At 42.5% G+C, this 26829-nt stretch overlaps 1 protein-coding gene across 1 annotated transcript in view; it reads left to right on the top strand.

Annotated features, from left to right (window-relative positions):
• Positions 1–6349: 6349 nt before the first annotated feature.
• Positions 6350–26829, top strand: part of CDK14 (cyclin dependent kinase 14) — a gene marked incomplete at both ends in the record, with an annotated part of 264713 nt that continues 244233 nt past the window's right edge. The window contains 2 exons of the mRNA XM_080610617.1: positions 6350–6440; positions 12443–12474. Of these exons, the coding sequence (XP_080466743.1) occupies positions 6350–6440; positions 12443–12474 (123 nt within the window). The remainder of the gene's footprint in view (positions 6441–12442; positions 12475–26829) is intronic.

Here is a 26829-nt window from a genome sequence, read left to right as displayed (position 1 = left end):
CCTTGCCCATGAGAAATTCCCCATGGCTGTGTATGCTAGTTGTATTTTCCGAGCCGAAGTCAGTTGGGCTTTGTATGCATACAGGCACAGAGCTTGAAGTGGTACAAATAGTGCTACAGTTCTGATGACAGCCAAGGATTTTACTGCAAAGAAAAGTTGTGATGTTTCAATAAACAACTTTCATTCAATATTTATGATAAAATGTCATGATTCACACATACTTTTTGAGTGCATCTAAATGGATCAACCTCTGCCCTCTTGCTGTTTCATTTTACATTATTTTCATGATGAGAGTATTTGTTGAACATTTCAGTGACTTCAAAATATTGGGATCTGATATCACAGTAGCTGAGGCCATTGAATTTTAAATCCCATTTTCCCTCTTCCTCGACTTTTATCAAGATGGCACAAGAAAATGAGCTTGTTAAAAGGTTTTTCAACTTATTTCACAGGAACAACATTCAGCATTGATGCTATGTTGCTAGGTAGCCAGGTGATCTTAAACTGGAAAATGTCTCAGCTCATAAATTCCTGCAAATCTAACATATGTATAGTTGCCCAGCAGAATCTCTGAGATTACACGTTTTATACAGCAGGATATATTGTAAAAGCTCTAGGTTTATAATCAATATTTACCTTACTGTGCTAGTTAGAAGTGTGTAGATTTCTGATACATTTTCTTGATGATTTTTTTCTCTCTGCTCTGTATCCTCAGTGTGTTTTCCCTCCGTATATGCGTACTAGGTCTGGCTGGGATGGAGTTAAATTCTGTTCATGGCAGCTCATACAGTGCTGTTTTAGATTTGTGACCAAAACAACGCTGATAACACCCTAATGTTTCAGCTATTGCTGGTGAGTGTTTGCACAGCATCAAGGACACCTCAGCTTCTCACTCTGCCCAACCACGGAATAGACTGGAAGTGCACAAGAGGCTGGGAGGGGACACAACCAGACACATGATGGAAACCATCCAAAGAGAAATTCCATGCCATGTAACAGCATGCACAGCAGTACAGCAGAGAGGAACAGACTTGAGGTAAGTTAACTATCTTTTGCTCAGGAACAGGTTGGGCATCACTTTACTGTGGGAAGTGGTAAGTGATTGCCTTTGTATCACTTGTTTATTGTTTTCTTTCTTTCTTCTGCTTCTCCTTTGCTTATAAAATTATCAACCCATGAGTTTTCTTCTGTTTGCTCTTCCTTTTCTCTTCTGTTCTCGGGGTGGGGGATGTGAATCAGCAGCTGTGCAGTGCTCAGCTATCTAGCAGGGTTAACACACAACTCTGTATCATGGCCAAACTAGAAAGAACTTGTACTTCCCTAGAAATGAAAGTGTATTTGTATATGCCACAAAGAAGCTGCCTAACAGGGACAGGAACTACAAGCATCAAAGTTAAAGATGCTGTGTTCCACCCGCAGCCATTTCATCCCTGATGTGATGTTATAAAGAACAAAACAGCAAACAAGTGCCCCCACATGTTAGTACGTGAAATAAAGTGACCACGAGAGGGTACTAGAGATGTGCAACCATGTGTCGTTCATCAGGTCACCTCTAACCAGCAGCTGGCCATAGGGCACCATGAAAACCGAGCTCTTCCCATCACACCTTTGGAATCGTGTGTGAGTCCTAACTTATCCCTTCCTACCCCATGGGGCAGGGTATGGCACAGCTGCCAGGCTGGAGAAGCAACATTTGAGCCTGTTTGCCCTCCATTCATCAGCAGGGATGCACAGAATGTCAACAGGGGAAATCTCCACATTTCATAAAACCTGGGATTTAATAACAGTGACCAATAAGGCAACACCTGATAAGTCAGCTCTGAGAGCTTTTTGGGGGATCAAGTTATGATGCGGAGGTAGATTACACAGGTGCTATTCTGTTATTGCCAAAGTTTAATTTTTGTCACTAATGCATTTTGCTAGTAGAGCTTAAAGGTCATGTCCCTAAGGATACGGCACCGTTTGTTAGCAGAGCCTGGCTTTCTCTTTGGGTAACAGTCATCTTGGATTGAATATTAGTAGAGGACAAATGAAAGTGAGATTGTGGGGGTAGTGAGAGGAGGGGGAATGTTATGTGGCTTTACATCCATCTTCATCACTGGAGGGTCACAAAAGGATTGCTGTGTTAACAAGCAACACAGCTCCCAGCACTCGGGTCCCAGATGCTGCAGCAGAGAGTCTGCTGCATCTTTTCAAGGTGAGCAGACTGGCCTAACAGAGAACCTCTCCAGCCAGCGAGATTTATGAAGATCTACTTTATATTGGCAGCAGAAGGCCTGGCAAGACTGTGCTCTCCTCAGAGAAGCTATGCAGCTTGTTTCGTCCCTGCAGAGAGCCTTGCTGCTTTCCTTGGGCAAGCCACTTGAGGCAAGGGCTCACTCTGCCCACATAACACTCCAAATCAACAGCATTAGCTACCTCTTCCACAAACACACACTGCTTGTTTATGTGCTCCTAAGGTTTCTGAAATTCAGACTCTTGGCCCAGGAATGTAACTAAAGCGTGCTGCCTTTCAAGAGCCCCTAAGGAGAAATGTTGAGGCGAGGTGGTGGGAACAAACACTGGGGTTAGTGAGAGCTCAGGCCATATAAAATCACTCTGTAAAATCAACAGCAAGTGCCCTGAGACCCGGAGAGTGCACAGCTCTCCATCACACCCCAAGCCACCATCTGCACCACGCATCATGGATTTATTTTTTGTCGTCTCATCTTACCCTGCAAGTAATGAATAGGGCAACCGTGGCTGCTCCATCTGCAGCAAGGAGGCTGCTGGCACACCCTGTGCTCCAGGCCCATGACCACACTGCTTATAGCCTCAAACAGTATGTTCTTTTACACAATAATGAACAAACTGCCAGCTCTGCTATCTCCCCTTCTTGAGAAATAACAAACCCAACCCACACCTCAGTAAGTAACATCTAAATGATGAGGCTCAGTGGCATGGAGGCAAATGTTTCCTTGTTGTCCAACTTGCAAGTGATACCATGCCAAATATTTTTCCTGCACTTGATAATACTTATATTTGCAGAATGATTCAGCATGACTCAGTGGCAGCAGCAGAGGTCAGGATTTGTAGTGAATTTGCACCAAAGCAAGGCAAGGAGATGCAGGGGTCATGAAGTAACTACAAGCAGGTTTTTATTTAGGGTGTACCTTTGGGGAAGCTGATGTCAGAAAGGATGCTGTAAATAAAGTAGCTGGCTTTTTATAATCCAGATGCCCCATTAAATGCAAACATGCTTTTTGGTAGAGGCTTGTGGAAGAAGGCAGCAAACAGCAATCTCATTGAGCATATTTTTCATGGTTTTCTTTTTTTTTTTTTTTAATACCACAAATTGCAAGCCTAAAATATAAAACCAGAACTGCAAACCTGCCCCTACAAGGAAGTCAAATGTCAGCTTCAGAATAGCTGCTATCTCTGTGGTTTGCTAATTGCGTGTTTCTGCTTTACCGGTTTCCTGAGATGGGTGATGGAAACACAGAGAAGAAAAGTAAGAACCACTAGCTTATGAGCTTAATCAAAGCTACAAAACTGATTCCACATCCCTGAATTCAATGAATTTTCAACACTAGTGCCCTTGGAAACAGAAGAGGTTTGGGTGGGGAAGAGAACAAAAAGGACTTTAACATAAATATTTATGTCAAGTAAAGACCACCGAGGGCAGAATAACAAAAATGCAGCCTGCGGTTTGAGGATCTGTGCACAGCTTCAAGCTCGTCCTTCCTCTGAAGGGAAGTCTGCATAACATCTTTGTTGCACGAATGTTGTACGGTTTTCAGAAGATGAGGCCTGGGTTTCTCTCACTGGCACCACAGTGATGATGAATTTAGGCAAAGTTTTCACTGATTTAAAAGACCCTGACATATGCTTGTAGATCAGTCCCAAGCAGCTACAAAGCCAGATGCTCATCAGAAATGCTAGGTTGCCTGTCCTTCTGTCAAAGACAGCTGAACCCACTCTGGTAGCCTGGCAGAGGCTTGACCTCCACAAGTGATAAAGTCATAGTTTATCTAGAAATAGGGGGAAAAATGGGAATATTGTTCCAAACTCACTAGGTGCTAGCATCTAGACTAATTCACTAGGTAAGACAATGTCTTATCAGTTAAGCATGGTTAATTACAGGTTCCTCAGAAGAGCTCAGAAATGATATCTCTAATTGCTGAAAGCAAGCTGCAGAATTGAATTATACCTGTGTTGGTACAAGTCTCAGTCAGGCAGCAGGGCTGCCTGGCACGAATGGCTTGCACAGAAAGTGCAAAGGGCTCAAATGCTAAACTCAGTTTCAGCTCCTGGACCAGAATATTTTACTTATGATGGTGGCATTTCCCTCTCCACTGAGAACAGGACTGCTCACTAATAGTTATGTCAGATTTTAAACAAAGATCAAACTATCAATTATTATTAAGGACTTAAAAGTCATTTTTTTGCAGTGACTGAATAAAATATCCTTAAGTGGTTGTGTCCTTCCTCCCTTTTTCCTTCCAGCCCCTTATCTGTTTCCTTGTAATTTTTCTTTTTCCTCTTTCCCCCTGCATTGCTCTCTGCAACGTTTCGCTTCCCACCTTGTCTCAATTTCCTTCCATGGTATGACATAGCCAACATGAAAAATGCCATTTTAGCTCCTATTTCAAAGATGCTAACAGGGTCAATGTGATTCATACTTCTGAAAGCCTTTTTTATCACACTGTCTGTAGATTCAGGGGTTGTGCGTAAGACATTTTACCAGCGTTTATTGTACCATTCCCCACTACCTTGAATGCCACAGGAAACATGCATAACGCCCTTTCCAACTGAAACCATTCTATGATTCCATGATACAGTAGATTATAGTAGATAATAGATTTCCACCTTGAGATGCTACATACTTGCCACCCCTCCTGCATTGTAGCAGAAAGGTTCAAACTCAGAGCTTAGAGTTGCAGATGGCTTGAACACAACTCACCTCAACACTTGTCCAGACAAATGTGCTTCTAAAATTGAGTTAACAGCTCTTAGCTTGGACACTGCCTAACCCCAATAAATTGCATTAGCTAGCCTCATTAAAACCCAAGATCATTTGAACTAGATAGTATGCATTGAAATACAGTTTGAACCACACAAACCTGGGCTTTAAAATGTGCTACCTAACATAGACTGCTCTCAAAAAGTACCTACTTTCAGACTAGACACGGTCATCCATCTTGATGGGTTAAACTGATTTATTTTTCAATAATGTTGGTTCAATTGAGTTAACAAGATCAAAAGCTCCCAACACTCATTAAGTTGCAAGCTAATGCACTCGAAGGCATGTTATCTTGCTGTGCTTTGAGATGTAAGTGGAGTGGAGCCCAAGATCCAACTTGAAGGGCTGGGTGTGTACCTACGGCGAGCTGCCCTTTGCCCACCAGCCTCACCACAGCTACCGGGATGCAATCCCACCCAACACCCACCCAAAAACTGGGCCGGGAGACGCCTTCTTCCATCACCAAACCCACACAGCTTGCACTGGCCTCCACAAGCCGCGGTCCAAGGGAGAGCAGGGGGCCCTACGCCGCCGAGCGCTGTGACTTCTGGCGGCTCGGGGGATAAAGAAGCGCATCCACATGAGACCGCTATGCAACAGCGTGGGGCACGGTTCCCCTGCGTGGAAACGGTGTGCTCGTGGTACCGCAAGGGCCGTCCCCTGCTGTCCCGTCCTAACGGCTCCCGGCGAGTACCGCCACACGCTCGGGACGCGCCCGGAGAAAGCCCGCGGCCTCCGGCCCGGCCCCAGCGCTCCCGCCTCTCCCCGCCGCCGCTTCTTCTGCTGCCCACCTCACCCCGGCAGCCGCCCGGGGAAGGGCGGGGCGGCCGCGGCTGGGGCTGCGGGTCCCGCCGGGTTCGGTCCGCCGCCCGCCAGCGCAGGCTGGGCCGGCCGCCTCCCCCTCGGCCGCGGCGCGGGGCTCCCCGGCCCTTCCAGGCTCCTCCTTCTCCTTTCTCTAGCGCACCCTCCTCCCTCTCCTCCCTCCGCCGGTGCCCGCAGCCTCCCGCCGGACTTTCCTTTCACTGCTCTGCCTCTCCTCGGCGCTGCTCTTCCCCCCCCCCCCTTCTCGCCGCGTCGGGCTCCGCAGGGCAGCCTGGGGCAAGGCGGGAGGGACGGGGCTATGAGCCGGGCGGTGGTGGCGAGGAGCCGAGCAGCAGCAGCAGCCGCCGCCGCAGCCGGAGCCTCCGCCACGGCGTAGGGCTCGTTCCTCGGGCGGTACCAGGGCTCTCCCGCTGTGCCCGGCGGCTCTCCGGGATACGGGGGAGCCCCGGCACCGGTGCGAGGGGTGTCTCCCCCGGAGCCAGGGGAGCGGGGTGGTGGCTGGCGAGCAGGGGGTTCACTCCCCCCATGTGTGACATGATCGACTCGCAGTCCGCCGAGAAGATCAGCAGGATGAAAAAGTTGCGGAGAACTTTATCGGAGAGCTTCGGCCGAATAGGTGAGTCCAGCACCGGGACCAGGACCCGGACTCGCACCGGGACCCGGACCCGGACTCGCGCCGGGACCCCGGCGGCGCTGCCGGGAGCCCGAGGAGGGGGGTCCCGGCAGCGGCGGGGCGGTGGACTGAGTGCCGCAAGGCTGGATACACCCGCTCCGGCCCCGAAAATACATTTATTGGGATGAAATCTCGGGGAAAGAAGAGCTTTTTCCAGGCAGTGCTTGTGCAGACCAGGCAGCGCTGTACCGGCTCCGATGAAGTTAGCCCAAAATAGGCTAGAGAAAACAAACTGGAAATGAGAGTTGGCTCGCGTGCCTCCAGTGCCAAGGAGAAACCCTGGCAAAAAAGCAGCGGTTATTTGCGTTTCTTTGCAGGTCTGGTAATTTATTTTTTGTTCGGCCTGCTCGTTGTGTTAAGTTGGGGCATGAGATGCTGAAGCAGATAACGGCGGCCCAGCGGTTTGGGCGGCCAGACAAAAGAGGTCTGTCTGTCTGTCATCAGCTGCGGAGTCGGTCGTTCTTCCACTGATAGATATACAGCACGGGAGGGAGTGGTACTGGCACGCTGCTGCCGGGCGGGTTGTGTCCCGGTATCGCCGCGTTGCATTTGGTTTTGACACCAGTTTATTCTGCAGTTGAATTTGCTGCTGAGAACAATGGCAAAGAGTTCTGGTCTGCTCGGACTGGTGTTTCTCTTGTCTCTGGCACGCTGTGCCGCTTAATTCACTGTTTAAAGCCTGAAGTCCCACTGACAGCATCAACACGCTGCTGAGCAGGGGAGAGGGTGCCTCAGAAGAGGTGTGAGGTACCAAAGGGCTGGCAGCAGTGCTGGAACGTCGGGAGCGGGACCAGCAGCCCCGGACCCCGCAGGCCCTGCGTGAGGGCCCTTCCACAGCCCTCGCCCATCCATCATCCCACTGGGACGTTTTTCCTTACAGTCGGTCCTGCTGACGGATGTGGGTCAGCTTTCCGAGCTGCTTTGTCCCAGTGAGAGGATGTGAAGTGCCCGTACTGCAGCCATGGGCTGTGTGGTATTTCATCCTCCCTCCACAGCCCTACCAAGGAGATGCCTTAAGGTAGTGGGCATTACAATTTTTTACGTGTTGTGTGCATTCAGTGTATGACCTTTAGCTTTCAAGGACCGCAAATTTAAGTGTAGGATAACGTTGGAAATCAGGTATCTTTTACAGTCCTACTTCAAGATTTGAAAAGCGTGAGAAAAGTTCCTTCCTGTGTGTAAACCAGGGAGTTTCAAGGATAAATGCCAAGTTTCAATTGTGAAGTGAATGTCAAGTCATGGTTATGAAGCTCTCTGTCTCCATATGAGAATAACTTTCACCTATCATCAGTCTTAAACTTGTAAAATGTGTTTAACTTTATTTGATTAGGAAGAAAGAAAAAGCAGTCAGGTGTTTGGTCTGTCACATGTCTGTGTGTGTGTGTAGACACAGAGACACACAAGCCTGTGCAAAGGTTTTACTAATGGTAGAAGTCATTAACAACGAAAATATTTTGAATGAGGATGCCGCTTTGTTGCAACCATGACAGCCCCCTTAGTGACTGTTGGGGAGCAAGGCCCCTCTGGCTGGTAATTTCTGCACATTTTAGTTGGCTCTGTTCAGTGATCATCTCTTTTTGTCATTTTTCATAAATTAAACAATCTTTTAATTTCCTTGGGAGCTTTGGCCTATATATATATATATATAGGTATATATATATATATATATGAATATAGATTCTTAGGTCTTCCAGCTTCTCCAGTTCTTTGTGCATGCGCACGGAAGTGTAGGAGTGTGGTTGGGTGCCTGGTTTGTTTGTTTGTTTGTGGTTGTTGTTTTGTGATTAAAATTCAGCTGCTACCAGTAGGGCTGTTCCATTTTAGGTAGTCTAATATTTTTACCATCATTCTGGTAATTGCACTTCGAGCAAAAAACCCTCTAATTTATCAGTGTGAGGTTTGAACATAGTCCACTCCCTGATACCTGAGCCACAGATAAGGCCAAGCAAAGCAAGAAACTTTTAACTTGCATACCAGGAAATCCTCAGTTAAAACACATGCTGTATTTAACTCGTACTGAAATGAAGAAGAGGAAACCGAAACCTCATTAGTAAAAGTGTTTCTGGGTATTTGTCATTCTGCTTTTAAAGCTCTTTTTGGAAGAGCAAGTTCCTTCGTGAGATCAGCAAATTACTAATTTAATATGTATCTAATCTGGAATCTTGTCAGTTATCTGCTGAGTTGTGATTTATAAATAACAATGATGATCTTTTAACTTCTCCCATTTTGCTGTGATTTATGTGTTTCGTAAGTTTAAGAACACAATGTAGCATTATGAGCATAACCATATAAATGGTACAAGAACAACATGGCGTTCAAATCGAATAATTAGCCAGTCAAACCTTCAGTAGGGAATAGCTGATGGTCCTTCTTGAAATGTTCAGGCACTACTAGGCCTCCCCCCATCTTAGCAGTATTCCAGCTGCCAAATACAATTCTTCTAATGCTGCGAGACTCCTTTATTTTGATACCAACATTTATGTTAACCTCTTGGATAAGAATGGTGGAAATGTATCCTTACTGTCATTGGCAGTGTTGTTGTTTTTGCTGGGGTTTGCAGGTTGACACTCAATAAACTACATTTGAGGCCACCTTCTCCCCACAAAGCAATCCTCTCTATTTGAGAGACTGTATCAGCAATGAATTCATAAGGTGATTTATTTATTTTACAGTGTGCCACAGTATGTTAAGTAATGTTTGCACCTATTTCCCCAGCAACTTTAGATAAAACCAGCTTAGTTATCTCTTGGGTACAGGAGAGGGCCATAGGGTGCCAACAGCAGCCTCAAGTAGACTTGACCCATTTTCTTAACTGTGAACTGATGCTTTCCAATGACTGTCAGAGGGTGATGAAGACCTGGCTCATCCTGCAAAACTGTGATCTGTCCATAGCTGTTGGAGTACCTACTACCGGAAATGTTTATTTTGCTAAGGTGAAAGATGTGACATGTGAAACTATCCATCCCTGACCCTTTGTCCTGGGCATTTGCTTTGTGCTATCTGCAGTTCTGGTAAAGGATGATACGGCACCGTGGTGTGTTGGAGGAAATGCATATGGCCTATGGTGCTAAACTGAAGTTTATGTAACAGACAGGGTTGCTTTTTACTGCAGAACTTATGTGCTCATGGTTCTAGAAAAATGATCTATCTTTGCAGATAAGGCACTCTTTCCCCTTGCAGAAGGTTTCTGGTATTTCAAAGAGTGTATCTTTTAAAATTTAGCTCATCGTAAAGAACTCTTATTACTACGAATCTGAAAAATGTGCAGAATCCTTTTTATTGATAGGTTTCTGGCAGCCTATCCATTTTTATAGAAACATCCAAATCAGTTTAAAAATTCTGATTTCCATGCTTACATGCTGTGTTGTCCATATAAATGAACACATCATCCTGTATGTTAACGAAGTTTTAGAAATTCAGTTGACTCACTGTTTGAGTATTTAAACCTTTATTAGGTTTGGTTCTTAGTGTTATGCTTTGATAATTATGCAATTAAAATTAATAATAAGTAATTTTATAAAATTATGGTCATCTTTTAGTTATGTAAGGAGTTCTTGGCTATGCATCTGTTGAAGTTCATAAAGTACCAAAATCATATTTGAGATCTCTTCAGCTCACGTCACCATATAACTTCTGCTTTCTTACGCAATCTCTAGTCAAAAACTAACACCAAGGCAGGAATGAAAAAAAGAAGGAGGAAAGAAAAGAAAGAAAGAGAGAAAACATTGCTGAGATTACTCACAGTGCACTGAAATCAGTCTGTGACCCTTCTGAGCATCCCTGGTCTTTGTTACTAGCTCCTCACTAATACAAAGGTTATCTCCGCTCATCTCCTCTAATGTAGACTCACATAGCTTGCATACCTGAGATAATGAAAGGCTCATTTGTAAACAGTTTACTTTTTTTTTAAAGATCAGCAAAGCTTTCTTTTTTTTTTTCTTTTTTTTTAACTGTTTAAGAACAAAAGGATTGCTTTGATGAGAAAAAAATGTGGATAATACAATTTGTTGTGTAAAATATGCTTCTTTGATGATTTCTTTAGAGGATGCTGTGTAGTGAATTAGTTCAGAGTGAAGTTACTATTAAACAGAATCTGATTAAATAAGTGGCCAGAACTCTCATATTCTTATTTTTGGAGATTCCTAAAACCCCGCGTTTTTAGTCAAGGGTAGGAGTTATAGTAGTGACAAGCCAAAAATACACAATAGATCACAGATGCCTGTTTCTTGTTGTTCTGTTACACTGTAAATTTTGTTTGGTTATCTGCTGTTTGGCTATTCCTGGAATGTTTCAGTCGTGTGAAAATGTTGTGTTTTGGTAAGGGAGAGAATCTTGTCAGCATGCCCATGGTGTGTCATATGCTAATTTATAACATGTATGTTGCTGTGAACTGAAAGGTAAAGATTAAATGTGTGTTCTTAAAAAGGGTTCCACAGGTTGTCCTTCTGTCTTTCTCATTTAATTTAACTTCCATTCAATTTCATTTCATTTAACTTCATTTATTTTTTTTTTTTTTCAATGTCTGGACTCATAATTCTGGGTCCTTGGGATTGGCAGTTTGAAAATGTTTTACCTGGCCTTCAAAACCATCAAAATACAGTTCATGATGAAAATGTACAATGTGTGCCTCAGATCTCCTCAGCAAAATCCTAGGGTTTGTTGTTTTGTTACTGAGCAGGAAATCTAGATGAGGATTTATAAAACAGTAATGCTCAAAAATTTGAGGGAAGACATATTTCGTGTTGCAAAGAAATGGGAATTTGAAAGCAAAGGAAGGCTGAGCCAGCCCTGCTGTGCTGCATATAGAGAGCCAGGATTTGCTCTTTACTGCCAGTGGCAGAGGTTGTGAAGCTGCAGCACTTTTTGAAGGCAGAAGAAGCATCTGAAAGAGAAAATAAACTACTATAGTCTCAATGTGCAACTGTGCTAGGTGCTTAAGCATTTGATCTCCTGCAGAAATAAATATATTTTAAGTGTAAGAAACATTGCACTGCTTAAGTGATGAAGAGGGAGCCTTCTGGGGCAGCAATGCATGAACTGTATGGTCATTCACATGACGTCCTTCAAATTGCAAGCCTTCATGATTTAAACTCAAAAGAAACAGTGCAATCATCAATGCAATGGTTTGTCTTATTTTAGCTCTTCATGAGAAGTAAACGAAGAGCACTTTCAGGTCATGGTATGAAGTACAGTCCCTGGTTGGTCTGATTGTGGTGTACAGAGAAAAGGAACCAGTCTGACATAGTTCAATGGAGATTTGGATAAATTAATTTTCTTCATATTTCAATAAAGATACCCAGTGTGCTAAAGGAACCATTTTCATCAGCTTAATCTTTGCTTCAGAATTACTCATATCTTTATTTTCTTGCTTTCCCACTTCACATGATTTCTGCACTGTTTTCCTCTTCCTTGTTTGTTGACTAATTGCTAGTTAACAGTGTAAGAAAGTAAAAAATCTCTTCTGCTTTAATGTAAGTCATATTGTAGAAAAGAAAAAATGAGAAGAGAAAAAAATAGAAAGAAAAAAGCACGCTACAATGCATACTATTTCATAAAAGTTTAGTACTTGACAAGCTGAATACATGGTTGGGTGTTTATTATACTTTTCCTTTTTGTAGTTCAGTCAGGCTCTCCATAAAGTGGTTTCATACTCACTAGAAATTAAAATAATAATAAAACCCCCTTGCACTCTCTTATTTCTTTAACCTGAGAGGATAATATTTTTCATAAATATGTAAATTTACTTTCTTGGAAACACACTGTGCAGTCCTACATTCCATTTACAGATTCAAATTTTTAGTTTAAAATTGTTATTCATGCCAGCCTGTTCTTTCCTATTATAACAGAAAAATGCTGCTCTGTTTTCTTTATGGTGCTAGTTACTTCATGCACATTGAAATGCAGTACAGATAACTATTTCTTTTTTTTTTCCTTTTATTTTAAAGCCTTGAAGAAAGAAGATAGCAACTTTGATGAGGTAGGTTAAATATCTTTGTACCTTATATAGGCCAGGTGTAACTTAGTATTTCTCACTAAGTGCGAAAAGAAACCCATAGGTAGTAATGTTACAATGTGCATATATGTTAATACATGCATATTGTTTGAACGTATTTTCATTTTCCAAATGACTTCCAGATGAATCTGTTGGTCGAAGGCTCTGAATGGAATGCTTGGGTTTTGTTGTTGGGTTTTTTTTTTTGAATCTAATAAAACTGAAGTTTTATAAAAAGTGATTGTTTAAAAACATTCAATGCAGAGAAATGTTGCATGCAGAGAAAATACTTTATAGAACTTTACTCATGGTAATTCTTGTAATTGTAAGCCTGTACTTAGTAAAATATATTAGTGAAAATACATCACTCTTGAGAGAACACCCTGTGTGGAGTGCTGCTGCATTGGCTTCTTGCTGGATATGTAAACAGAGAGATATTCTTCTCATGAAATAAAAGTACCCGAACAACACCACAAAAATAGCAGCTGCTGTATTGGTAGAAGTGATACTTGATTATTCAGTGTAATCAGTTTGGGCTCCTGACCTGTCTGTGATATGATTATGTGTTAATTTCTAAAATACGTTGCTCACAATTTGTGCTTGCTTTCACTTATGGTTGGTTTTGAGAGGTCCAGGTCAGAGCAGGTTTATGCAGGAAGAGGTGTAGGTCTTGATGTGATGACCTGTCATACTGTAGTCAATGCTTGCCTTGTGCTTCCCTTTGGCACCGTAGCTTGAAGCAAGTGGTAGTGTTTTCATGTGTTGATGTTACACTTCTGGCATTTCTGCTTCCTTCTTTGTTGCATGCTGTAAGCTTAAATTCTTGGCTGATTACACTGAGATAACTGCTGCGTAATGCCAGGTTCTAGAATAAATAAATTATGATGTAATGTCCTTGATTTTGGATCAAATCAGACTTCATCTCTTTCTAAACAGATCACACTGAGCTTTACACCCGTCTGCTCCTATTCAGTTTATATATATATGTATATATTTATATATATATAAACTGAATATATATATATTTAAATATAAATATGCTTTGCGCTTTTCTGATGAGTGTTTCAGAGAGTGGTGACTTGGCTTGACCCCCCTCAGTTCTGGCATGAAGGTCCTGGGGTCAGACTCTGTTTTCAGGAGCCCTTGTCAGATCACACAGTGATCCTGACTATTGTGTTTCTCTCGTAGCACTGGTAGAACTTGATTCCTCCCTAAAAGTTGCACTCTGCGAATACATGGTTGGTAGACTCTGAATTCTTGTTTTACAAATCTGTCGTGGTTTAAGCCCAGGCCGTAAATCAGAACCACGCAGTCCACTTCCCCCCCCACCTTTCTTCCCTCCGCTTCTGAAGGGACGGGGAGGAGAATCAAAAGAATGCAACTCCCACGGGTTGAGATAAGAACAGTTTAATAACTAAGGTATAACACAAATCACTACTGCTACCACCAATAGTAATAATGATAAAGGAAATAACAAGGAAGAGAATACAACCGCTCACCAACCGGTACCTCGCCCCCACCCCACAGTGATCCAGCCCTTCCGGGAACTCTCAGTTCTACATCCTGGGCATGACGTGCTGTGGTATGGAATACCTCTTTGGCTAGTTTGGGTCAGGTGTCCTGTCCCTGCTTCCTTCCGGCCCCTCCTCCTCCCTGGCAGAGCATGAGACTCACAAAGTCCTTGGTCAGTCTAAACATCGGTGTTATCCGCCCTGTTCCCAGGCTGAAAGTCAAAAACACAGTGCTGCAACAGCTACTAAGAAGGAGGAAAAATGACTGCTGCTGCTGAACCCAGGACAGTATCCACCCCTTATTCCATACCATTCACGTCATGCTCAGATCCCACATTTTCAATATACCATCACTTTCATCTCAGTGTACTCTTATCTTAGTGCACGGACCGATCCCTATAAAGCTGCTGAGTCCATTCGGTCCATGATGTTGGGCTCCATCTCTTGTAACAGTCTTTCAGAGCAGGAGAGGCCCATTGCAAAGTCCACCCCTCGATCATGAGTCCATCTCTATGTTGCATCTCTGCCCTGATGGCCTGAAGTGTCATGGGCCCATCAGGCTCGAAATAATTCACCCTCCCCTGCAGCAGTCTCTGCAACTTGTCATTGGGGACTCCACACAGCTGCCTTCCATCTCCGACGCTTCCAAAGCACTGGAGGGGCCCAGTGGATTAGATACTCGCCCATACTGTCCCACACACCGTGACACTCATGGCTGTCCAACCTTGGGGAAAACCTCTCGGTCCCCCTGTATTGTCTAAACCCAGACAAGACCCAAACCTGACTCTGCTTAACTCTTGGGATCAGACAAAATGGTCGTGGGTAGAACTCACTCTGTGTGTGTGCCAACACGGTGATCCCCATCACAATCAGCAGGCAGGTCCCAAGGGTACCCAAAGGCCATTCAAAACCTTCAGAACTCTCAAATGATGCTGCTGTATTTGTCACTGGGGCTGTAGCTGCTGTGCTTGCAGGCTCTCTCACCACCAGCTTCTCTTTTTCTGAGTCCAGATCTTCCTCCTCTGCCTTGCTGGAAAGTGCTGCGGGGTCTCCTGCATCCTCCTGCGGCTCAGGCTCACGGGGCTCGGTGGGCTGCTGCTGGGGGATGCTGTCGGCCGCCGCGGGGCTGGGCTCGGCCGTGGGGCTCGGCTCCTCCGCCGCCTCCTCCCGCTGCTCGGCAGCTGCCTCCTTCCCGGCCTCCGGCCCCGCTCCCGCCGCCGCTTGGTCCCCGGGGCCCCTCTCCCGGGCAGCTTTGGCCGCAGCCGGCTCGTGGGGCCGCTCCCCCTCGGCTCCCCGCAGCCTCACAAAGACGGAGGCGAGGGCGAGGCCCAGGACAGTGAAGAGCAGCAGGACGGCCAGGTACAAGTCCACGGCCACGTCCATCCCGCCCTGCTGCCGGAGCCCGCCCATATTACAAGCCATTACCATAAAATACAATGAAACAAGAACCTTAGCCCAAGTCCCACACTTGATAAACACTAACACAGCAAATACCGGCTCTAAGTAAGCTACAGCATACTGAAACTGTGACATCAAGAGAAACAACTTTGAGAGCCAATAAATCAGCATTGTGCCTTGGTCAGTTCTGTCGTTATCTCAACCCTTCGTGCCCCACGTTGGGCGCCAAAAAGAACTGTTGTGGTTTAAGCCCAGGCCGTAAATCAGAACCACGAAGTCCACTTCCCCCCCCACCTTTCTTCCCTCCGCTTCTGAAGGGACGGGGAGGAGAATCAAAAGAATGCAGCTCCCACGGGTTGAGATAAGAACAGTTTAATAACTAAGGTATAACACAAATCACTACTGCTACCACCAATAGTAATAATGATAAAGGAAATAACAAGGAAGAGAATACAACCGCTCACCAACCGGTACCTCGCCCCCACCCCACAGTGATCCAGCCCTTCCGGGAACTCTCAGTTCTACATCCTGGGCATGACGTGCTGTGGTATGGAATACCTCTTTGGCTAGTTTGGGTCAGGTGTCCTGTCCCTGCTTCCTTCCGGCCCCTCCTCCTCCCTGGCAGAGCATGAGACTCACAAAGTCCTTGGTCAGTCTAAACATCGGTGTTATCAGCCCTGTTCCCAGGCTGAAAGTCAAAAACACAGTGCTGCAACAGCTACTAAGAAGGAGGAAAAATGACTGCTGCTGCTGAACCCAGGACAAAATCCATCTATTTTCGTCCAGTACTTTCTTCTGAAGGCTGCAGTGCTATATCTTTGCTATAACCTACCCAGTAAGTACCTTGTATTAAATTTGATACAGAGTTTGGAAACATCTATTAAAAACGCTGTCTTACGAAGATGGCAGTTTTTACTGTCCCCTTCCCTTATCCAGGATTATTCAGCAACAGGCTGTATGTATTTTCTTTAAACCTGGCTTTCTGTTTGAACAGGAGACAACTGGAGCAAATTTGTATTTAAATTCAGGGGGGTTGGGAGAAAAAATAATCTTCTGAATATGTTTTCAGTGGAATCTGGCAGGTTGTTGATGTGAGCTACTGCAAAGGCAGTAAGAGAAGGCTAGTGGGAAGGGTACACAAAAGAATTTTCTTCTACCTCCCATAAATAGGGAAGAGCTCGATGTGACATTAGCATCAATTGGTTCCACAGTTTTAGATGACATTTATTCGAAGAAATAAAAGTGTTCTGAGATTTTATGTTGTCCTTTTTATCTCTTCAAACTCAACACAAGAGTCCTTGGTGATTATCTAGCCTAGTGTGAATCAGAGAATGGGCTGTACCATGTATCACTTAATTCCTTTCTTTTCAAACATCCTTCAAATCAGAAGATAAAACAGATTTTATTAACAATAACATAGCTGATTGTCATGACACAAACTTCTAAGGGAGACAGGCTCTGTGAACAGGAGTGGGCACAATTTTTGGCCTCAGAAGGCTATCCTGAAAACCACTACTAAGACCGTACCATGATAGGAAAAGATGTAGTCTTCTGACTAGTATATGTAGTATTGCTATACCAGGGATGCAGTTAGGAAGAGAGTTATGATGACAGTAAGTGAAAATATTGGATGATAGAGAGAAAGAGGAGGTAGTTGTCCAAACACTGTTTTATTCAACTTTGTAGGCCTCCTGTTATGGAAAATGATGTAGTCAACTATTGAAACAGAGACTGCATTTAACAAGCAGCATGTTCTCCCTGTACAGTTAATAAAAGGATACTCCTCTCATGGTGCCGAAACATGCTGTGTATCTCTTCCTGTCATGTGTTTCCCCTTTCCTGGAGGAAGGTTGGCTTGTGAAGTGGAGCTTGAGCAAGTAGCATCAGGGGAGGACTCTATGCACCTGACACCTTGGTAGAAGAGGACTCCTCGTGTTTTAGTCTTTCCAGTTGTGAACAGAACACCAGTAGCACAAGTTGGCGAGCTGGGATTTGAAATCCCTGAGAGGGGTGGGAAAGTGGGCTGATGAGGAAGATGACCCTTCTAAAGGTGCAAGGTTTGGGTTTGCAGCAGACTCAGTTGTCAGGTTAATCTGTGCATTGTAGGCGCTATATGAGGTGCTTACTTGTTTGTCTCTCAGGAATCGAGGAGGGAAATTGAGCTATTTAGTGGATCTTATTCTACCTGCTTTACCTTCATGCAGTAGCTGAGAAATGTACAACACTGCAGGAAGTCTTTCTTTTGTAAAGAAACTGTTAAAAATTAAGATATTAAACATGTCAGGCCACTGTACCACAGAATTGCTTTCTGTGGGTTATGAAATTAATTTCTCCGGAAAATTAGGACAAAAAGAGTCATGAACAGTGAAGCCTGTGAATAAGATGCATGTCAGAAAATACTTCTAGGTGTTCTAGAATTGCTTCAGGGGACTTAATAGTGTATGTAGTCCTGCCCATAAGATCAAAGTGTGAAGGGGTAGTGTAGGAATTGTCACTTGTTTGCCTGCTGTTGTGTTGTTTAGATTGAACATTGAATGAAAAAACTCTTCTGTAGATGCTGATGATCTCTACTTCAGTCCATGAGAACACTGGAACTAATCCATTTATATTCATTGGCAACCTGTTTACCTTCCTAAGATGACATCTTCCAGAGACTCATGTGAAATAAAAGCATAAGATACAGACCACTTTTTGTCTAGTCCTTAATTTAAAGCAGCAAAGTAATAGTGTGGTTTTTTTCCTTTTGTCACCCTGGTCACATTGTGGGAACTGGAACATGGGCCTAGTCCAGTACCTGCTGGAATCAGCAAGAAGATTTTCAGTGTTTTTGGTATTTTGTGGATTGGCTTTGTCTATCTTGAATTATCATGACTGGGGGGAGGCTGTTCTTCACTGTTTTCGCAATTAGTTTACATGAGTGGGAGAGAGTAAGGCATCTTCTCCTTGTGTCCTTAAATGTTGTTACTTTCTCTCTGAAGAGGGAAAACTGTAAAAAACCAAGAAGGAAAAAATAAGAAAAAGAGTTGCTCTCCTTTTCAGAGCAACCTAAATTTCATTCTCAGAGTGTAGATTGTGGCACAAAAATCATCTGGTTCATTCTGTCAGGCTAGGAAATTATTATCTACTCTGGATACCAAGATAGAAGATAAACCCCTCTGAGGAGTAGTGCTACATGCAAAGAGTCATCTATAAACAAACATTTGGCCCTTGAGTGAACATTTTATTTGTGCTCCAGTAGTTTGTCAACATGTAGATTAATAACTTCCAACTATGCAGGATTGCCTTGATGTCTTTGGACTGTTAGTGTAACAAGTGTCATCTCTGTCTTACAATGGTGGAACTATTTTCTTTTTCACTTAAATGAATGTGATCAAGGCCAGTAACACGTGGCTAAATGCAGCACATTTGTTGGAATGACAGCCAGTGTTGATGATGTGACTAACCTCATTGCAAGGCTGGTAACCTGTTCCTTTGGATAGCTGCTTGCTGTTATGATTTATTTCTAAATTATTGTCAGTCAGTCTCGAGCTGTTGGCTCTTGTCATTCTGTTGTTAGTGGCTTCTCTAAGAACTTATATATATATATATATATGCACACTAGATATATTAATATCTAATGAAATCAAAATGGAATAATCTTAGACTCAAAATCAATATGAATTGCTGTGATTATTGCTTCTTATGTGGTGAGTATTGCTGTTGTTTAGCTTTATTGTAGCGCTAATTTTGTCCAGTATCAAGAGCACTTTTTTTTAAGACCACTGTCCTTAGGAAATTAGGATAATGTGATTGTGCCTGCTTGTATACCTAATATTGATCACCTACTAACTTCGAAACTGGCCAACACTAGACACCTAGATGCTTGGTGAAAAAGCATGTGAGCTGATGGATAGAGATAAGAATCTCTTCTGATGGAAAAGCTGGAATGCAAGTTCTTGGGAATATAGGAGAATCTGATTAGAGGTATTACAAGTACTCTGACCTCAGCAAAATCCTTAATAGTCATCTACTCTTACTATGTTCCTGAGTCTCCAGCTCTGCAGAAGCCAAATTTCATTTATTTCACTCATGGAATGACTTCTGTGTGTTTGAAGTGAAAGTGTGTGAAAGGGGAGGGAGTTTTGCCAAGTTACTCCTTAATTCTGTAATGTGCTTTCTCTCACAGTCTCTTGTTCTTCTCCCTTCCCCATCCCTCCCCCATCCCTAAAGGCTACTCCCTCTGTGGGATGTTGTCATGAAAAATGTCTTGGTTTAAAGGACATCAGTCTCTGAAACAGAACTTGTGTGTTAGAGAATTTGAAGAGTTAAAGGGAAGGATGTAGTTGGAAAAAAGTAGACCTCTGTGAAGAATGAACAAGAGCCATTTGAATGCAGTAATGCAAGAGGCATGTAATACACTAAAAAAACCTGTGTGGTTTTTTTTTTTTTTTTTTTTTTTTTTTTTTTTTAGAGTTTTATTTGTAGTAAGTAGCTTGAGGGAGAAGTGCATATAGGAAGTATAGATATGGAACTATATATTTACCTTCTTCCCCTGCAGGACAGGATCTGCATTATGGGAGGTGGAGGAGAAATTTAGCCCTCATGACAGTCAGTGTTACATTTTGTAGGATCTTGGAATAAACATTGATTATTTCACTCCTGGAAGACTTAAAAGCTGGGTTCGGTGTGTGACAGACTTGGGGAAAAGCCTGTGATACAGAGGATTTTGGAAGACTGCTTGTTGTCTCTCCTTCTGGGGGGATTGATCTAGATACAGTAAAATCATTACAAGCCATTGCTGAGCTGTCTGCTTTTTGGTGCCTTTGTTGATATTTAAAAACCAGGAGACTGGTGACTACTGAACTGCTTTATGTTGTGATGTGTGGTATATAGTGACAGATTTCCAGAGAAGTGGTTAGGGGTAATAGTTACAAATTGTCTGAATATCTTTGGGCTGGGTCTGTTACTAGTGCTGAGAAATTGGGTTTGACTTAGGATATATGATGACTTTGGTGCAGTTCTCAACTGCTCAATACTGGGACAAGCTGGTAGTGTGTGGCTGTCAGTGGTGACATGTAACTGAAGGCTGTTGGGAAAGAGATGTTAGAAGTAACGCTAGAAAAATAAAAAGCCTGAAAATGAACTGAGAAAACAAACAGAAGTATAGGTGTCAAAGAGTTTCTAAGTAATACCAGGGAAATGGGTCAGAAAATCTTCATCTGGTGGGGTAAGTTAGTTTGCCAAATGTGTACAAAAGTAATTCAGGTATCTAGAGAAATGGGTCTGCTCAGATGGATGTCACAAAGTCATTTTCAGTTGCTTAAAAGGAATAATTGTTTCCTCTAGGTGAGAACTGGTAATGCTGTTAGCAAATGTGGTTCAAGTGAGTCTGAGAATGAAGAGCATGGATGTAAGAGAGCAAATACTGCCATTCTGCTGAAGTGTGACAGTTTCTTACCGGATCACCTGTGGGACAGATGTGCCTTTCATTGGTCTATAAAAATGTGTAGCTTTCGGAGGCTTAAAAAAACCCAACCCTTGGACAGCCTTCCTTAATTTCTAGAAAATTCTCAGTATTTATAGGGTGACTAGGAATTTCTGTCACTTCTTTGCTGTGTTGCATGTGGAGGAAAGTTGAGTGCTGGAAGACATGAGGTCTAGGTGACCACAGTGTGAGCTAGTAAGTAATCAAGAAGTGGCAGGAAAGCCACAAAGAAAAACTGACTGTGGAATGACTGCTCTGTTGTGTCCAGTATCAAGACTTTGAAACAAAATCTGAGAACATGTGGAAGATTTTGAGATTTATTTGGCAGTGACTTTTTACTCATTCAGAATACAAATTGTTCTTAACATGGGGGAATAAACCTGGGCTTTAGGAGACCAAAATTTGAGAACCTTTCTCTTGTGGTTGGGGATTTTTTTTGCCCCAGCCATTGATGTGTTCAGCTGTGCATTCTGCTTTGCATGTTTGGCGGCAGTGCATCCATTTACTTTTTCAGAAAGTGTCATTATTTTCAAAGAAGAAACTGTGAAACTGTTTACTCTGCTTCCCTGCCCTCTGCTATAGACACTGGATGAAAGAAGGGTTCATGTTACTCGTTAATATGTATGTGTCTTTTGCTTAATTTTTCTTTGAAAATGGACGGAGCAGAACTTGGTCTGAGTCCCTATCCACAGCAATGACTTATGAGGATCTGGCCAAAACACTGAAATATAAAGCTCTATTCTGATCTGCAGACAAGCGTTTTAGCTATCAGAGAATCATTGCGAAATGAAGATTAATTTCCAGGCTTACTTCTCTCACTTGTACACATGTATTTTTGCATCAGATGTTTCTTTTGATCAGATGAGAGAATATATGCATTCAAGATATATGGAGTCTGAATGCAAGCAATTATTAGTTTGATGAAGTATGTTTATGTGTGCATCCCACTGTTTATGTTCTTGGGATCTATGAGATATATTAATTTATTGGTAGATTAAATAGAGTAACAAAACACAGTATGCTACATATTGGATCAGTAGGTTCTTGTTCTTGGCCTTGCTGGGAAAACTTCTGATTGTGAGGCAAGAAATATTCATGTGACTTCCTTAATAGGTCTGTCTCTTCCATCTTCTTTGTACTTAGACTTTATTGCCTTTTTTTCTTCTTCTTCCAAGCTACAGTAGTAATGGACATATGACTGGATTTAAATCTTCTTCTCATAAAAGGATTGAAAGAAAATAATTTCTGTCTACATCTTACCTTTCCTGAGAAATTCTGTATGTGAAATTCTCATCTGCTGTGTGTCACAATATCCCTGACAACCATATATTTGCAGGATCCTATCCACAGTAATCAAGGTTCTGAGTCAATTGACATCTCTTGCTGTTTATTAGGAGAGGATAATAAAAGGAGATTGCAGGATATGACTAATTTATTTAAACAAAATAGATTTTACGTGCATAAAACAATGTCATTTTGATGATATTAAGGCCTAAATAAATTGTCATTGCCTTATACCTCTTTCTGTATGTATTCTTGATTCTTTTAATCTATTTTCATTTCCATCAAAGCTTTCTACTTCAATGCCAATTGAGTCACAGTCCTGCTAGTACTTTTTTGTTCTTTTCAGGTATGGCAATTCTCCTCAACAAGTTTGAAAATTCAAACTTCGGTATTACAGGTTATTTAAATGTGAAATACCGACAGTAATTTAACAACTAAGAGTGAATGCTGCTGAAAACTTAATGATAAGTGATGTAGGCAAAGCCACTAGGACAGCACATAGTGCATTTTTACCAATTCCAAATAACAGCTGTAATTCGTGTTTGGGCTCTCCTAAGATGCTTAATATGAGCTAATGTGTTCACAGCCCAGAAACTAACCGTATCCTGGGCTGCATCAAAAGAAGTGTGACCATCAGGGCAAAGGAGGTGATCCTACCCCTCTTCTCCGTTCTCGTGACCCCACCTGGAGTATTGTGTACAGTTCTGGTGTCCTCAACATAAAAAGGACATGGAGCTGTTGGACCAAGTCCAGAGGAGAGCCACAACAATGATCAGAGGGCTGAAGCACCTCCCGTATGAAGACAGGCTGAGAAAGTTGGATCTGTTCAGCCTGGAGAAGAGAAGGCTGCGTGGAGATGTCATAGCAGTCTTCCAGTATCTGAAGGGGGCCTGTAAGGATGCTGAGGAGGGACTTTTCATCAGGGACTGTAGTGACAGGACAAGAGGTAGCAGATTTAAACTTAAACAGGGGCAGTTCAGGTTAGATATAAGGAAGAAGTTCTTTACTGTGAGGGTGGTGAGACACTCGATCAGGTTGCCCAAAGAAGTGGTAAATGCTCCATCCCTGGCTATGTTCAAGGCTGGGTTGGACAGAGTCTTGTGTGGCATGGTTTAGTGTGAGGTGTCCCTGCCCATGGCAGGGGGTTGGAACTTGATGATCTTAAGGTCCTTTCCAACCCTAACTATTCTATGATTCTGTGAATTAAGTTTCTTAGTAGAGTGTTCATCTTTTTCAGTGTTGAGAAACAAAAGCAATATTAATAGCTTCAGAAGCTATTCACTGCCATGCTGACCCAGGAAAATTAGTGGCCTGCAATATTTTTCCTGCTGCCATGTGCTCAACAGGGCATTTTTTTTTTTAAAAAAATATGTGAACTCCTCCTTAGTCTGATAGCTCACATATACAAGGAGATGTTCTTCTATATGTACATGTTTGGGAAGTCTTCATGTTTCTTTTAGTGAGAGTAAAATGAATTTCTTGTTAGCAGTGGTTCTTATTTGTATGCAGTAGCACTCAGCAGTATTTTGTTTTAATGGATCTTTGTCTTCCTTTTCCTCCACTGAAACTGCACATTCAGACTCAGGCATGGGTTGTGGTCATGGTGATCCTGAAACTGTACCTGAGGCGATCTTCATGCTGTTCTTGAACTTGTTTCCTGACTTCAGTTTTGAAAATTAAACACCCTAAAGGAATTTGTTTGAGGTCACTTGCTGTGATTAGTTAGGTCAGATATGCCCTTCATCTTTGAAATCTGGGAGACTTTCTGTTATCCCAGGTATGTTGCAAGGAGTAGTGCAGAGGCTAGAATGCATATTTTGGTTCATGTTATTTTTCTTAAATGAATTCCCTCTTGGTTGAAGCCTTTTCCCTCAGTGTATTGTTAGGCAGTTACAGAGAGGAATTGGAAGGAGAATGTATTGAAATTCACATAGAACTTGATCAGTGTCCCCTTGTTTTTATCTCCATTAACATACATTGATTGTTGCTTTCTAACAGAGAAACATGATTTTCACGTATTTTTTTGTAAGTCCTTTTGTTAAATTTGATTGTGTGGGTTTGTTTGTTTGTTTGTTTGTTTTGAAACCAGCCACATAGACATTCTCCTTTCCCCCCATGGGACTGGCTTTTCCAGGTTCTTCTGTATCTTTGAACTGGTTGTCCTCTTTTATAATAGTTTCTGGTTTCATTTTGGTTAATTTTCCTTTATCCAGTACGGTGACTAAAACTACATTATAGTCCAAATATGGTGTCCGTAGTTGTCAGTTAACTCTTAGGCACAGATATAGTTCTTTGATTTCTTATTTTTTTCCTGTTTCGCGCCTGTTTTCATATATAGCTTAGTCTCAGTATAATTATCTCTACTTACCTTCTATCTTTCTTCTGTTTGTCTTGTTCTTAAGCTGATATTGTTTCCTCCTCTGCAGTGACAAGGATGCTACTGAAATCCTTGCCAGTTGTGGAGGCAGCTGGAGGGAGCATGGGAGTGCAGCCAGGGTGGGAGCTCATGTCCCAGATGGAATGGACAGGGAGAGAAGGCAGCACCTGTGGGCTCATTGGGGCTGCCAAACACTGGCAGAAGTGATGGAAAATGCAGTTTGGTGGCTTTTATTGATTTATTGGCCTTCTAAGCAGCCAGACTTATTAAATGATCTCCAACCTGCTCTGCTTTGCTGATGCCAGTTTCTAATGCAGTTTTACTGTTAAAATAGCAATCTATGCTTGCTCAGAAAAAATCAGTTTTTTTAGCTTACCCATGTGAAGAATGATGCTGATTCCATTTGTCAAATTCATTATCATTCTTACCATGCCTTGGCCTATTTCGATGTGGGAAGTCTCTCACAACTGCAGGTTTGCTCAAGTTTGGAGGGGAAAAAAGGTGTTTTGTTAAAAAAAGAAAAAAAAAAAAAGGAGGGAGAGGGAGAAGCAGAAAAATCTATGATTTATTTTGGCTCCTCGTGTGCAGAGAGAAACCAGATAGAAACAGGATGTTTGTTCCGGACATCTCCTGCTGACCCTGGAGATGCACAGAATTCCAGAAACTAGGAGACAGCATCTGGATAAATGCTTGAGTTTTTTTTTTTATTTATCTAGTCAGTTAGCTATTAGTGTGGTATGGCTTAGTTAAACGTGATGTGTCTGGTCAGCACCAAATCATGACAAGCTCAGAGAGATGAAGTTTTATGCCTAATTTGCTTGCCCTTCAAAAAGGCATGCTGTAGCACTTCAAGCCTTCTGTTCAAATCAGTAAAAAAAATGGGATTTTTATCTTTGAAAGCGAGTTTGCAGTTACTAAGCAGTTAATGAATTAGACTGTATACTTTTTATAACTCAAGAACAGGTTTTTTTAGTGGTGAGAAGAGAATTCTTGCGCATGCTTTTTATACGGACATTAAGATAATGGGTTCAAACTATGAGCTTTAATGAAGTGATGATGTTCAACAAAATGCTATTTCAAAAGTAAAAAAATGAAGTTACAGTTATGAAAAAAGTTGTAACATACTTGACCAAATACTGTCGGAGAACCTGGGACTCTTTTCCTGAAAGTTTGGTTTTCTGCATGAATTTCAGCAAAGTTCTAATTGAGATGCTCTGATAGGTTTATTGCCAGCGCTAATTACTTAATTATTCCAGGAGTGGAATGGAAATGATGTATGTTTTTACAGTAAAGGTGAATTTTCATTTTGGTGTCACCAGTTAAGCTTCAGAGAGGACACCTATGTGAATCTATTCTGCCGGTAGTATCTGGCAGGGTTCATAAGTGTATTTCATACTCACAGATGAGTTAAGTCCAAGAAGTGATTTCAAGAGGCTGCTGTGGGGTTCAGTGATGATGCGAGACTTCAGAGCAGATGTTGTATTCTGAGTGGAATCTCATCTTGGAAGCCTATGTGAATTGGGTTTACTTTATTGTTAAAGTTTGGAAGAATGCCACGGATATCTGCCTTCCTCAGTTTCTATCTCTTGTGAAAAATGCAGAGAGGAGGCCTCTTGGAGAGAAAGGCAAAAAATGGAAAATGGGATTCTTTTTTCTTTTGCCAAAGGACATAGATGGAGTTGGAACTATTCAGTGGGGATATGTTAATTATACTCTGAAGTTTGCTTCTTAGCCTTTTTCAGAATTTCAAATGTAGATAATAAGTCAGGAAGCAGTTAGACTGAACTTTCATAAGTCAGAACCTCACTGTTTTACCACAGGACCATGTAATTTGCATTCCTGATCTGTCAGTAACAGTATGAGCCACTCTGAGACAGTGATATCCAGTGTCACCCACCACAGCCTTTAGCATGAAATTCCACCTAGGGAAAAAAAAAGGAGATTCAATCTCTTAAGTACATGCAACACTGTTTTTTAAAGCTTATTGTGCTGAAGGCACACCAGCTTTGTGGAACAGGACCTGAGGGTCCTGGTGGACACCAGCTTGAGCATAGGATAGCCATTGCAAAGGTGGCTAATGGTATCTTGGGCTGCATTAGGAGTGTTGCTAGCAGGTCAAGTGAGGTAGTTCTTCCCTCCACTTAGCACTGGTGATGCCACACCTGCATCCCTGTGTTTAGTTCTGGGCTTCTCAGTACAAGAGAGGCATGGATGTAATGGAGGGAGTACAGAGGAAAGCACTAAAGTGATTAAGGGACTGGAACATCTCTCCTATAAGGGAAGGCTGAGAGAGCTGGAACTGTTTA

This window comes from Psittacula echo (assembly GCF_963264785.1).
Source record: "Psittacula echo genome assembly, chromosome: 2".
Classification (NCBI taxonomy): Eukaryota; Metazoa; Chordata; class Aves; order Psittaciformes; family Psittacidae; genus Psittacula; species Psittacula echo.
Note: the sequence above shows the minus strand (reverse complement) of the source record. Positions and strands in the feature narration are given on the sequence as shown.